The sequence below is a fragment of the Vipera ursinii genome (genome assembly GCF_947247035.1).
Source record: "Vipera ursinii genome assembly, chromosome: 1".
Lineage (NCBI taxonomy): Eukaryota > Metazoa > Chordata > Lepidosauria > Squamata > Viperidae > Vipera > Vipera ursinii.
The window spans coordinates 63632582-63646483 of NC_139512.1; the positions used below are offsets into that span (position 1 = coordinate 63632582).

At 36.0% G+C, this 13902-nt stretch overlaps 1 protein-coding gene across 1 annotated transcript in view; it reads left to right on the top strand.

Moving 5' to 3' along the window:
- RYR3 (ryanodine receptor 3) overlaps nt 1–13902 on the top strand; it is a gene marked incomplete at both ends in the record, with an annotated part of 317059 nt that overhangs the window by 143812 nt on the left and 159345 nt on the right. Inside the window, 7 exons of the mRNA XM_083354752.1 lie at nt 453–661; nt 1427–1602; nt 2499–2535; nt 3102–3262; nt 4306–4471; nt 11397–11483; nt 12493–12719. Coding sequence (XP_083210878.1) covers nt 453–661; nt 1427–1602; nt 2499–2535; nt 3102–3262; nt 4306–4471; nt 11397–11483; nt 12493–12719 — 1063 coding nt within the window. The remainder of the gene's footprint in view (nt 1–452; nt 662–1426; nt 1603–2498; nt 2536–3101; nt 3263–4305; nt 4472–11396; nt 11484–12492; nt 12720–13902) is intronic.

Below are 13902 nucleotides of genomic sequence, written 5' to 3' on the forward strand. Positions count from 1 at the left end.
TGTTATTAGACTTTAAAAATGTTTTTATAAGACAATTTATATGTAGTTCAGGAACAGCCACTTCTTTATGTTTTAAATTTGGGATACTTGGCTGCTGATTGTTAGGAAGGAAGGAAGGAAGGAAGGAAGGAAGGAAGGAAGGAAGGAAGGAAGGAAGGAAGGAAGGAAGGAAGGAAGGGAGGGAGGGAAGAAAGGAAGGAAGGAAGGAAGGAAGGAAGGAAGGAAGGAAGGAAGGAAGGAAGGAAGGATATGTTTATATGACACCTGATTATAATATTTCAGTGTAGTAAAGTTCTCACTGTTTGGACAAAATACTTTTAGTGGGTATACTTTAGTCATTGTTTGATTATTTTTTATAATTTTTAAAAACCCTCAAAATATAAATAGTTTAATCAAACCTAAATGTGATCTAAATCTAAATCTAACTCCACTATAATCTCTTCTTGATACAGGTTTTGTTCCTATATGCTCACTGGGTTTGTCTCAGATTGGCCGAATGAATTTTGGAAGGGATGCCAGCACTTTCAAATACTACACAATGTGTGGGCTTCAAGAAGGTTTTGAGCCTTTTGCTGTCAACATGAACAGAGAAGTCGCTATGTGGTTTAGCAAACGCTTACCAACCTTTGTCAATGTACCAAAAGGGCATCCTCATATTGAGGTAATATTAAATAGTAAGAAGAGCCATAACACCATTAAGTATAATCTATAATTAAGTACTCTAATAGGTCTGAGGCAATGGTTGGATTCAGCCAGTTTGCACCAGTTCAACAGAAGCAGTAGCTAATGTTTTGTTGCCCAGGTCCAGAATGGACTTCCAGAAGTGGCATCCACACAGAGAACTGGTTGTTCACATATTTGAATCCCACCACTGGTATGAGGCGTACATTTTGAATGTTGAGAACATCTCAAAAAAATATTCAAAAAATGACAATCATGGGGTTTTGTAACCAGTCATAAAATGTAACAAGAAAGTAAGTCAGTGAAGCTGTTACTTGTACCCTTCTGATCCCAGGAACGTACCCTTTTATCTTTTTCTTTTTTCCTTGGGAAGAGGCCACTGTCACCACCATGCTTAAATTCCAAGATTCCTGATGTGATCAGAGGGGCCTAAAATGGAGATTATACTGAAATTTGTACTTTATTCACAACAATGGAAATATTTAATTTCCCTATGTGAATATGAAAACATATTTTAAATATTAAACAAATTAAAACTAAATGAAACAGAGAGCCTACGAGACATAAAAAAAGTTATTATCAGGCATGTTGATGAGTTCATCTCAATGTTGCCTATCTCTCCTTTGTGTCATTAAGAATTTATATTGACAATGTAATATAAGAGATAATTTAGTAAGTCTTATCATGGGTTGGGAGTGCTTTTTTAAAAAAAATGCTTGTAAAAACAAATTTCTGATAATTTCAGGTTACAAGAATTGATGGAAACATTGACAATCCACCACGTTTAAAAGTTACTCATAAGACATTTGGAACACAGAATAGCAATGCAGACATGATATATTGTCGCTTGAGCATGCCAATTGAATTTCATTCATCTTTTACCTACAGCCATGGTTTTGAATTTGAGGGTTTCTACAAAAGGTTAGATATATTTTCAGTCCTATGTTTTAAATTCCATCTCCCTTTTTACTTATGGAATTATTAGTTATTTCCACTTAGTCTGTATCCTTCTATGCAATGTTCAAATCTTTATGCCAAAACAGAAGACTTGTTGATTCTTCAGCTAGTGATTTTCAGTGAACAGAAATACAAAGAGTCAGGAAACAGATCTATTCCAGGCATGGTTTGTCAGCGAAGATCTTGTTTCAAGTGTTATATTCTTCTCCCTATGCTATAGGCAGTGGTGGGATTCAGCCAGTTCGCACCACTTCGGCAGAATTGGTAGCTAATTTTTTGTTGCCCAGGTCCAGAATGGACTTCTGGAAGCAGCATCCACACAGAGAACCGGTTGTTCACCTATTTGAATCCCGCCACTGGCTATAGGTAATCCTTGTCTTTAACATATATGATTTTTAATTAAAATAGTTATAGAAGCTTATTCTGAGACTACCTGAATTTGCTTTTGAAGTGACAGAATTCATGCATTACTTTTCTGTTTTAATTCCATCTAGAATATATTTTACTCCATTCAGCATCCAGGTTAAAAGAGCTTTCCAGTTCTATTTTAGTGTTTTATATGGTCATTTAACTCTCTATTATGTTGATAATAAGCCGGCTTGGCCTGATGGGGGATGGGTTGGGTTTTTATTGTCTTTTTAATATATGTATTTACTGTTTTTTAGCTTGGGCATATGTTTAATTCTTTTTTAACTTTTGTATTTTTTGTATTTTTATATGGTTGCCTGTTCACCGCCCTGAGTCCTCCGGGAGAAGGGCGGTATATAAATAAAATTATTATTATTATTATTATTATTATTATTATTATTATTATTATTATTATTATTATTATTATTATTATTATTATTATCTTCTTACAGAAAACAGAACCAGGAAATACCTATTCATACCACAACAGTAAGTATTTAGACTTTTTTTTTAAAAAAAATGGACTTATTGTATTGGCTTAGATGTTGCCCCAAATTAGAACGTATTTTAACTTAATTGAAACCAGTTATGAGCAGTTAATCCAGTTATGTTCAGCCATATATTGGACTTTGATCCCTCTCCTAGTTCCAAACCTTTTACCATACTCCCATCTATTAGCCTCAATGCATAGCACCCCATTTTTCTAAGCAAGTTGTATGTATGTATGTATGTATGTATGTATGTATGTATGTATGTATGTGTATATGTGTGTGTATGTGCGTATGTATGTATATGTATAACATTTAGAAAAAAGTCTTCATTTCTATAGTTAGTGGGTTTTATAATGAATTATTAGCAATTTCAGTAAAATTGAAAATCATATATTAGTAGAATTCTGCACTGCTTTGAGTAACTGTCCTTTGATAAGCAAAATATTTTTCCATACAAGCAACTCATGCTGATTCTATCAGTGAAGTCTTTGATTTCCTCTATTTGGTATGGAATAAATTTTCTCTAAGAAAGTATTGTACTAATATTTATATTTGTCATTCCAGTATTACTACTTAGTGAAGATCTTTGCTGGTCAAGACCCGTCTTCAGTCTGGATTGGTTGGGTAACTCCTGACTACCACTTTTACAGTGAACATTTTGACCTAAATAAGAATTGCACAGTAACAGTTACTTTGGGAGATGAAAGAGGGAGAGTCCATGAAAGGTTTGGGCTTAGAAATTACCTAATGAATAAATTCCTTCTTTCCTTTCTCCCTCAGGCCCTTCCTTCCTTCCTTCCTTCCTTCCTTCCTTCCTTCCTTAAGAATAATTATCATTAAATCAATATTTGAACCATAATGTAAGCTCTGTATCAATAACAATTGATACATAAGAATTGATAAATAAGAATTGCACAGTAACAGTTACTTTGGGAGATGAAAGAGGGAGAGTCCATGAAAGGTTTGGGCTTAGAAATTACCTAATGAATAAATTCCTTCTTTCCTTTCTCCCTCAGGCCCGCCCTCCCTCCCTCCCTCCCTTCCTTCCTTCCTTCCTTCCTTCCTTCCTTCCTTCCTTCCTTCCTTCCTTCCTTCCTTCCTTAAGAATAATTATCATTAAATCAATATTTGAACCATAATGTAAGCTCTGTATCAATAACAGTACTTAACAATTACTTTATCAAAGACAACAATTTATTCTTTTTCTTGAATACATTTTCTAAACAGTCATTACTTTGTGGTATAAACTATAGCAATCCATGATTTGGATAAACAACTCTTTAAAGTCACTCTGAGTTTCAATTCAATTAAAATTTAATTATGGAATAGCACTTTCATAAATTAACCAATAGTTGGTATAAAAAAATCTTTTAAAAATTGCTTTGTACTAGTTATTTGAAAATAAGCATTTAAATGGAGCTTTTGGCTGATCCTTGAAATACAAAATAAATTGGATTTTAATTAATCCTTACTTGTTATACATGTCCAATGCCTTATGTTCATTGAGCTTACTTTCTAAACATTGGTAATAATTACCAGAAGGTTTATAAAAACTATAAAACCTTCTTGTGGAATATCTGTAACTTCAGATCCAGCAAATCCAAACGTTTTATTTATTTATTTTATTTTATTTATCAAATTTCTATCAATTATTTCTGCTTTTTCTCTTTCCATGGAATACAATATGCCATTCCACATAAAATATATATTTAAATAACTTTTTAGGCAATACTTCAGATTCAGTTGTTTTCTGGTTGTTTTCTTTCAGTGTAAAACGTAGTAATTGCTATCTGGTTTGGGGAGGAGAATCATTTGTAAATTCTCAAAGATCAAATCGTGGCAATGTTGATCTAGAAATTGGATGCCTTGTCGAATTAGCTACTGGCATGTTGTCATTCACAGCCAATGGAAAAGAACTGGGAACTTTCTATCAGGTATCAGTATTTTTTCCCCAGAAAATTCCACTTTTCATGTTTTGATAATGTGAATTAATGTTTTATGAAAATATAAAATCATTATCTATGTTTACATTGAGTAGGTTGTACATGCTCAATTATGTGACGAATTTTGACTGCACCATTTTAATTTTATGAATTTATGAATTCATAATTTTAATTATGAAATATTAGAAGAAAATAATCCAGACTCCCTCAAACCTGCAGGCTAATCATTTGAAATTATACTGGAGTTTCTGCATACCGTATATTCTTTGCAGCAAATTCTAGCTCACATTGCTGTATTCATGAATTGATACTGATTGTGGAGAATGCAATTGTTTATAGCCAGTTATAATGTAAGGGTATTATTTAATATATGTGTTTAATTGTGGAGCAAAATATTACAGATTGGATGTTGAAAATGCATTATTGCTGTGCCCTACTTAAGTAATATGTCCGATAGTTACTATTTGAGGAAAATAATAACAGCCTTTATTTTTAAAAAAATTTAAACTAAATCTATAGATAGGTCTACCTGAGGATTAAAATTCATCACCATGCTAGTCAAAACAGGCTGCTGTTTATATCAACCCTATACTTAAAGTCTAACCAATTTTTGTGGCAATTTGCTCTGAGAAAAAGGTTGTCATTTCTTATGAAAAAATAATGATTCTGCCTGTGACTTTCTCTTCTACTTCAGTAAGGTGGAAGATTAAAACTGAGAATGAAGTTAGTAATGCAATATTTGGGGAGATATGTGTTGAACAGAAAATAAACCTGATAATGAAATATAAATTATGAAGCAAATATTATATGATTTCTATGAAGATATTATGAAGCAAATGTTATACAATTCCTATGAAGACAAAACAATTTGAATATTTTGGGTGGTGGAAGATATGGTGTTTGGATAAAACATTAAATATTACATTACGAGCACAGAACAAAACTATTAAAGGATAATTGTTAACAGTTTTGAATTCTTACTCAGAGTCTTTTTCCTACACTGTTCCTAGCTATATAGCAAATAAAATAATAATAATAATAATAATGATAATAATAATAATAATAATAATAATAATAATAATGATGATGATGATGATGATAATGATGATGATGATGATGATGTCCAAAAACTTTGCAAAATACATCAAGAAATTGCAGCTTCCTTCAATAACTCCAGCAAAGCTACAAAGAACTGTACTACTCAGAACATCTTACATTTTAAGGAGATACCTGGTTGATACCTAGGATGCTGGCAACAACCCGTGTCAACCATTAGTGCCAGTCATTTTGAGTGTTCAGTTGACTGAGTTTCATGTTTTATGAATAAAAGTTTAATAATAATAATAATAATAATAATAATAATAATAATAATAATAAAATAAAAATAAAATAATAATTGGAAGAGACCTTGTAGGTCATCTAGTCCAACCCCCTGCTCAGGCAGGAAACCCTATACCATTTCAGACAAATGGTTGTCCAATCTCTTCTTAAAAACTTCCAGTGTTGAAGCATTCACAACTTCTGGAGGCAGCTTGTTCCACTGATTAATTGTTCTAACTGTTGGGAAATTTCTCCTTAGTTCTAGGTTGCTTTTAGAATAGAATAGAATAGAATAGAATAGAATAGAATAGAATAGAATAGAATAGAATAGAATAGAATAGAATAGAATAGAATAGAATAGAATAGAATAGAATAGGAGTTGGAAGGGACCTTGGAGGACTTGTAGTCCAGCCCCTTGCTCGAGCAGGAGAACCTATACCATTTCAGACAACTGACTGTCTAGTCTCTTCTTAAATACCTGCAGTGATGGGGCACCCACAATTTCTGGAGGCAAGCTATTCCACTGGTTAATTGTCTTCACTGTTAAGAAGTTTCTCCTTAATTCTAGGTTGCCTCTCTCTTTGGTCAGTTTCCAACCATTGTTTCTTGTCTTGCCCTCTGGTGCTTTGGAGAATAGTTTGACTCCCTCCTCTTTGTGGTAACCCCTGAGATATTGGAACATTGCTATCATGTCACCCCTAGTCCTTCTCTTCATTAAACTAGACATACCCAACTGTTGTTGTTGTTAGCGTGTCCGACCCATCGCAACCCTATGGACAACGTTCCTCCAGGCCTTCCTGTCATCTACCATCTTCTGGAGTCCATTTAAGCTCACACCTACTGCTTCAGTGACTCCATCCAGCCACCTCATTCTCTGTCGTCCCCTTCTTCTATTGCCCTCAATCTTTCCCAGCATTAGGCTCTTCTCCAGTGAGTCCTTCCTTCTCATTAGGTGGCCAAAGTATTTGAGTTTTAGCTTCAGGATCTGGCCTTCTAAAGAGCAGTCAGGGTTGATCTCCTCTAGGATTGACCGGTTTGATCGCCTTGCAGTCCAAGGGACTCGCAGGAGTCTTCTCCAGCACCATAGTTCAAAGGCCTCAATTCTTTGGCACTCAGCCTTTTTTATGGTCCAGCTTTCACTGCCATACATTGCAACTGGGAAGACCATAGCCTTGACTATACGCACTTTTGTTGACAGGGTGATGTCTCTGCTTTTTAGTGTGCTGTCTAGATTTGCCATTGCTTTCCTCCCGAGGAGCAAGCGTCTTTTAATTTATTGGCTACAGTACCCAACTAGATGTACCCAATTTCAGCAGCATATCCAATTCTTCTTCTTCTTCTTCTTCTTCTTCTTCTTCTTCTTCTTCGTAGTAGTAGTAGTAGTAGTATTTGTGGTCAAACATATGATTTTGTTTCTGCTTATAGTACTGTTTTTTTGTTCATTATATTTCTATACTGCCAGATGTCTGGAATATCCCAAAGGTTTTTGATCGGACTATAATCCTCATTCAACTGCACTTGTCTAGAGGCAAAACAACTATAGTTTTAGCAGCACAGAAGCAATATTTGAGCATTTTGCATCTATATTTCCTCAGATAGTTTAGAAGTAAAGATCTCAAACTCATCTCTATGAATGTGGTGAATGCTCAAACACTGGAAGTTTTTAAGAAGAGACTGGACAGCCATTTGTATGAAATGGTATAGGGTTTCCTGCCTGAGCAGGGGGTTGGACTAGATGACCTCCAAGGTCCCTTCCAACTTCTTCTTCTTCTTCTTCTTCTTCTTCTTCTTTTCTTCTTCTTCTTCTTCTTCTTCTTCTTCTTCTTCTTATTATTATTCTTATTATTATTATTATTATTATTATTATTATTATTACCTTCTATCTTTAGACTTCAGACAAAACCGTCATATAAACATCTTCCTTTTTCTCCCTCCCTCCCCCCAGTGTTCTCCAAGGAATCAGTAATATCTTTTGTTTGTTTGTTTGTTTGTTTGTTTGTTTGGCACAAGCCTGCTGATGTGGTTCCTCTGACATAAATCGTGTCTTGTCTCTTGTAGTTGCACCTTATTACAGTGCTTGGTTAACACTTTTTCTCAGAGTCTTCCAATGTATCATTTGAGATTGAATCAATTATTTTTAGTGTGTTCAGTGAGCAATAGCAAAGTAATGAACATTTTGGGAAAAGAGTACTCGTCATATAGAGCGGAGCCTGTGGCATAATATTCCACCCTTTGGCATTCTTGATATTTTACAGTTCTGTAAAATGTGGCAGAATCCATTCAATTCTCAGTTTCTGCCACTTGAGAATACACTTGACCAATGAAGCTTTAGACAATCACCATAACAACATTCCTACCCTCTTCACTTCAATGATAACCTTAAATTTCAGAAATGCTTATTTCTACATCACCACACTGTTTGGGGTTTTTATTTGGAGGCTAGTATTAGGCCTCAATACTAACTTTTCATTTTGACTCTTCCAGTGCCCATAGTCTTCACACATAAGATAGAAGTAAATAGTGACTGTCTTTTTCTGGCTCCAGACAATAAAGCTTTAAATATTGATTCTAAGGTTCATTCCACTATCTTCTATTCTTTTCTTTACAAATTAGGTTTGTGTGTCAACCAGGATAAATCATCCCAGAGCTCATTGCCATATATCAAATTTATAGGTGTGGTAATTGATTTTATCTAGGACAAGATTTTCTTTCATGTTCAAGTGGTTTATTATGTCACCTCTCTGTATTTGGCTCTTCAGAACATCAGGTACACTTAATTTTGAAGATTTTCAGCCTAAAGGCAGCAAATATTTGTCATTATTCGCCTTTCCCTTTGACCTTGTAGTAATGGTTTATCAAGATATTATTCCAATAAGACATAAATTTAAGGGCATACTTTTTTCCTAAATGGATTACAGTATTCTTCCATTTTTTTGCCCAATCTCTTTTAACACTAAGACTTTAATCTAGACCGGGATGCCTTACGTACGGTCACTCACGTCCTCGTGACCTCTCGTCTGGACTACTGCAACGCTCTCTACATGGGGCTACCCTTGAAGATCACTCGGAGGCTCCAGCTGGTACAGAATGCAGGCGCAAGAGTTGTGCTGGGAGTTTCCCGACACTCCCATGTTACACCTCTGCTCCGTGAGCTGCATTGGCTTCCAGTTGTCTTCCGGGTGAGATTCAAGGTGTTGGTAATGACCTACAAAGCCCTACATGGCATGGGTCCGGAATACCTTGGGGAGCACCTGCGGCTGGCGTCAACTTCCCTCCGCCCAGTACGCTCCCACAGAGAGGGCCTCCTCATGGTGCCACTGGTCAAAGAATGTCGACTGGTGGCCCCCAGGGGGAGGGCGTTCTCTGTGGGCGCGTCGGATTTATGGAACCATCTTCCGGTCGAGCTCCGGATGGCACCTGACCTCTGCTCCTTCCAGTGCGATCTCAAAACTTACCTTTTCGAACAAGCTGGCCTGGCCTGATGGGATGGGGTTGGGTTTTATTAATCTGTTTTAATCTATTTTTTAATGTGTTTAACTTATTCATGGGCATTTTGTTTAATCGTTTTTAATTTTTGTATCTTGTTTTTTAATATGTATTGCCCTGTTCACTGCCCTGAGTCCTTCGGGAGAAGGGCGGTATACAAATAAAATTAATAATAATAATAATAATAATAATAATAATAATAATAATAATAATAATAATAATAATAATGATAATGATATGTGACTGTAAAATCAGATTTATTACATTCATTATTTGTAAGCTTTGTATCTAATGACATGGAACATCATCAGTTTATTTATGGCTTTGCCTGCATTTCTGCCTAGAGTTAATGTGTATTTTCTAAAGCTTTGGTCTAGATCAGGCATGTCAAACTGCCGCCCGCAGGCCGGATGCATCGCGATGAAACTGCGCCCTCCCCATTGCCGGCAATGGGGAAAAAGTCGCGATACATCGCGCAACGTCACATGACGTCGTGAGTTTGACATGCCTGGTCTAGATTGTGGAATTTGTATTCTTCAGTTCTTTCCATTTCAGGATTTATACTCAGATAATACTGAGGTTTTTGATTCCATGACTGTTCATTTTGAAAATAGCCTTTCTGGCTGAGTCAGTCAACTACAATATTTGTTCTACTGACAATTTTATCTTGTTTGCCATATAGAGGTAAAAGGGAAAATATAAGCCACCACCACCACCATTAGCAGCCTTGAGCAGTAGACAGGCACAATGTAGATAAAATAAAAATAGTTTCCATCTTATCCAGAAGATAGTGATACCCATTTTCTTCTATGATTGACATACTATGAATGTTTCACTGTTTATTGTTTCATCTGTGCAGTTCTACAATTCTCCCTTCAGTCCCATGCTCCTTTCCTTCCCTTTCCTTCCCTTTGCATAGAGAATTATTTTTTATAATTTAAAATTGCTATAACTCAAAATTAAAAATAAGTGTTTGCTTTTTTTAAGAAAAGGTGAATTGAACAAATTTGGCTTCATAAGTATTCATGTTTGCTCATTTGGGAATGATGCTTCAGTCCCCCAAAATCTGATCACACTTCTTAATTTATTTTGTAATGTAATATCTATTTTCATTTTGCAGTTAGATAAAGTACAGTAGGTGGGACAGTTGTATTTATATACAGGATCTGCATTCAGAAATGTCTAAGAACCAAATTATGAAAAAAAGGATTTGCTCAACCTATTTGTGTTATGTACACATATCAGACACCATGTGCATTCAGGTGATTTTTTTTCTTATCTAGGGACATGGTTTTAATAGAAATATGTATAACTATTATATCATAAGCTTAAGCACACAGAACCAAATAGAATCTGTCCATGATTTATGAATATTAGTGTATACTCTAGAGAAGCAGAGCAACTTGGCCATCATCCCAAAGTAGGATTTGAAAAGTGATTATTATAATGCAGGCATTATTTTATAATCATTAGCAGAATGGAGGCCATTTGCACTGATATATCTTCAGTTCCTTTTAAAATGTGATTTTTCACATTTTAGGGGCAATGTTTTTCCTTTATTTATTATATTCCCTCTCATAAATAATTACTGTTTTATTGGAGAGGGATTATACCTAAAGTACAGAGTAAAAGGTGTGTATATGGATATATTTTTACAACAGATTTTATTCTAATCCATTCCTGCATTATACTCATTTTCTGGAGTCATTTAAATCCGTCTTCCAGTAACAAAATCACTTTGGTCTTGGATACAACTTGTAGCAAAACTTTTCTTGATCTCCTATAGTCGTTTAATTTTCTAACTGCTGGAATCTGTATTTTTTAATATTCTGAACAGCTGGCACCATGCTTATTTTATTTATTTCCATGATGGCATCACATGTCAGGATTTCATTGGCAGTGCAGTATGCTGGGAACACTGCTGCTATCAATATAATCCTAGGTCAAAATCTGTCACATTTTGTACTATTTCAGGATTGCATCCTTTTATGTGAATATTTATTTATTGACTTAAGTATTCTGTTGTTGAAATGATTTTAGAAATATATCATTACACAGTTTTTTCCACACTGCCAGTAGGCTTATATTGCATTTTAACTCTATTTTTCAGGTTGAGCCAAACACAAAACTATTTCCAGCTGTTTTTTTACAGCCTACGAGCACAAAACTGGTACAGTTTGAACTGGGTAAATTAAAGGTATTTTTAATCAAATTACCATCAATAGATTTTGTGACTTTTAAGTAAATTCAAACAGGCAAACTGCGTTAATTAGTCAACATATCTGCAGAGTCTTACCTAAAAATAACATTCAATTATTGTTTAGTATAGTGATTCATGAATAATCACAGGCAAATATTTAACCTTGGGGCTAATCTCTGCTTCTATTATCTCCTTCCCCAAATAATATAGAGTTGTAGGACAGCATTTGGAAGATAATATTTTGGAAAACTGTAGTACCTTTAAATGACATGTTTATTTAGAGTGCACTTCAGCTGTTATTACATGAGCGCAGTAATGCCTCTCTCCTATTTAGGGAATGTGAACCAAATTGTTTTATATTTAGTTAGGAAAATAAACTTAGGACCCTATAGCACTTACACTTATATAACGATTGACAGTGCTTTACAGCCCTCTCTAAGCAGTTTACATAGTCAGCCTATTGCCCCCAACAATCTGGGTCCTCGTTTTACTGAGCTCGGAAGAATGGAAAGCTGAGTTAAACTTAAAGTGGTGAGAATTGTACTGCTGGCAATCGGCAGAATTAACCTGCAATACTGTTTTCTAACCACTGGGCCACCATGGCAGTATGGTGCTATTTGATAAGATATCCTTCCATAGATGGGGCAAACTCCATCTACATTATATGACATCTCATATTAAATTTGCTACATTACCCCAAGGTGGCTTTGCTAACCTCTGTACCATTATGATGCCTATTAAATGTGTGTGAACCATTGTTCTATTCCTTTCATATCTGCTTAAGAGTATTGGCAAATAAGGATGAAGAAAAAGGAACAGTACAGATCTTTCTTTCTTTCTTTCTTTCTTTCTTTCTGACCCACCTCTTGAGAATAAAATCAATGGAACTAGTTCTCCACATTTATTTGACAAACACACACACAATTCATTAAGCATGCAGAGTGTTGTTATTATTATTATTAAGGTTCAGTTCAGAAAGTTTAAATTTCCATGCATGATTTTCTAGAACACCATGCCTTTATCAGCTGCAATCTTTAAAAGTGAAGAGAGAAATCCCATTCCTCAGTGCCCTCCTCGGCTGGATGTTCAAACACTCACACCGGTTGTCTGGAGCAGAATGCCAAACAGTTTCCTGAAAGTAGAGACTGATCGTGTCAGTGACCGCCATGGGTGGCTAGTACAATGCCTGGAACCATTGCAAATGATGGCCCTGCATATTCCAGAAGAAAACAGGTATGTATATACATATTAAAAAATCATAGAATGTATGAGTTGGAAGTTATAAGTCAACTAGTCCTACTGTTCAGCTCAGGTATTCTCTAAACCAGACATGTCAAACACAAGGCCTGGGGGCCAGATCCGGCCCATGAAGTGGTTTCATGCAGCCTGTGAAGCCATGCTGGAAACAGTGAGGGAACGGCCCCCACTGCCTTGGCCCTGGCCCAGAGACCCTCCTCCTGCCAGAGACCCTCAGATCTGTCCCACTCCTGCCCAGGCACCCTTGATGCGAATGATGTAGAGCTGGCCATGCCCACCCAGTAGGCCATACGCACTCTAGCCACGCCCACCCAGTAGGCCACGCCCACCCTGGCCATACCCACCCGGCCCCCTGAGGGCAACCGCAATGCTGATGCGGCCCTCAATGGAATTGAGTTTGACACCCCTGCTCTAAACCATTTCCAGAGATTGGCATTTGCGCTTTATTTGAAAACTTCCACTGAGGAGGAATTCTAGGCAGATCTCATCATCAGGAATTTATCCAAATTTTCATCCTGACTCTCCTTTTAATTTCAGTCTGCTAACCCTAATCCTTCTCTCAATTTCAACAGAGAAAAGGCCCATCTCATTATATGTAACCTTTTAAGTTTTTGTAATTCTTTTACTTTCCCTTCGTCTTCTCTTCTGCATTCTCAACACATCTATATCTTCAGATATTACTCAGAGACTGGGTTTCTAGAGCCCTTTCCATTCATTTTGAATAGAATAGAGCTGGAAGGGATCTTGGAGGTCTTCTAGTCCAGCCCCCTGCTTGAGCAGGAGAATCTATGCCATCTCAGACAAGTGACTGTCTAGCTTCTTCTTAAAAATCTCCAGTGATGGAGCACCCACGATTTTTGGAGGCAAGCTGTTCCACTGGTTAATTGTCCTCACTGTCAGGAGGTTTCTCCTTAATTCTTGTAGTTGTCCAATGAGCCTGCTCCTGGTTCTTTGAAAAAGGTAGTATAATACTGTACATAATACTCCAAGTGTGATTTAACCATAACATGACAGTTAATGATTATTTCTCATGATTAGACACAGTTTTCTGTGATGCATCCAAAATAACATTGGCTGTCTTACTGTTATACTGTTGCATAATTATATTTGCACATATTGAGCTAATAGTCTACTACTGCTACTGCTACTACTATTCCTA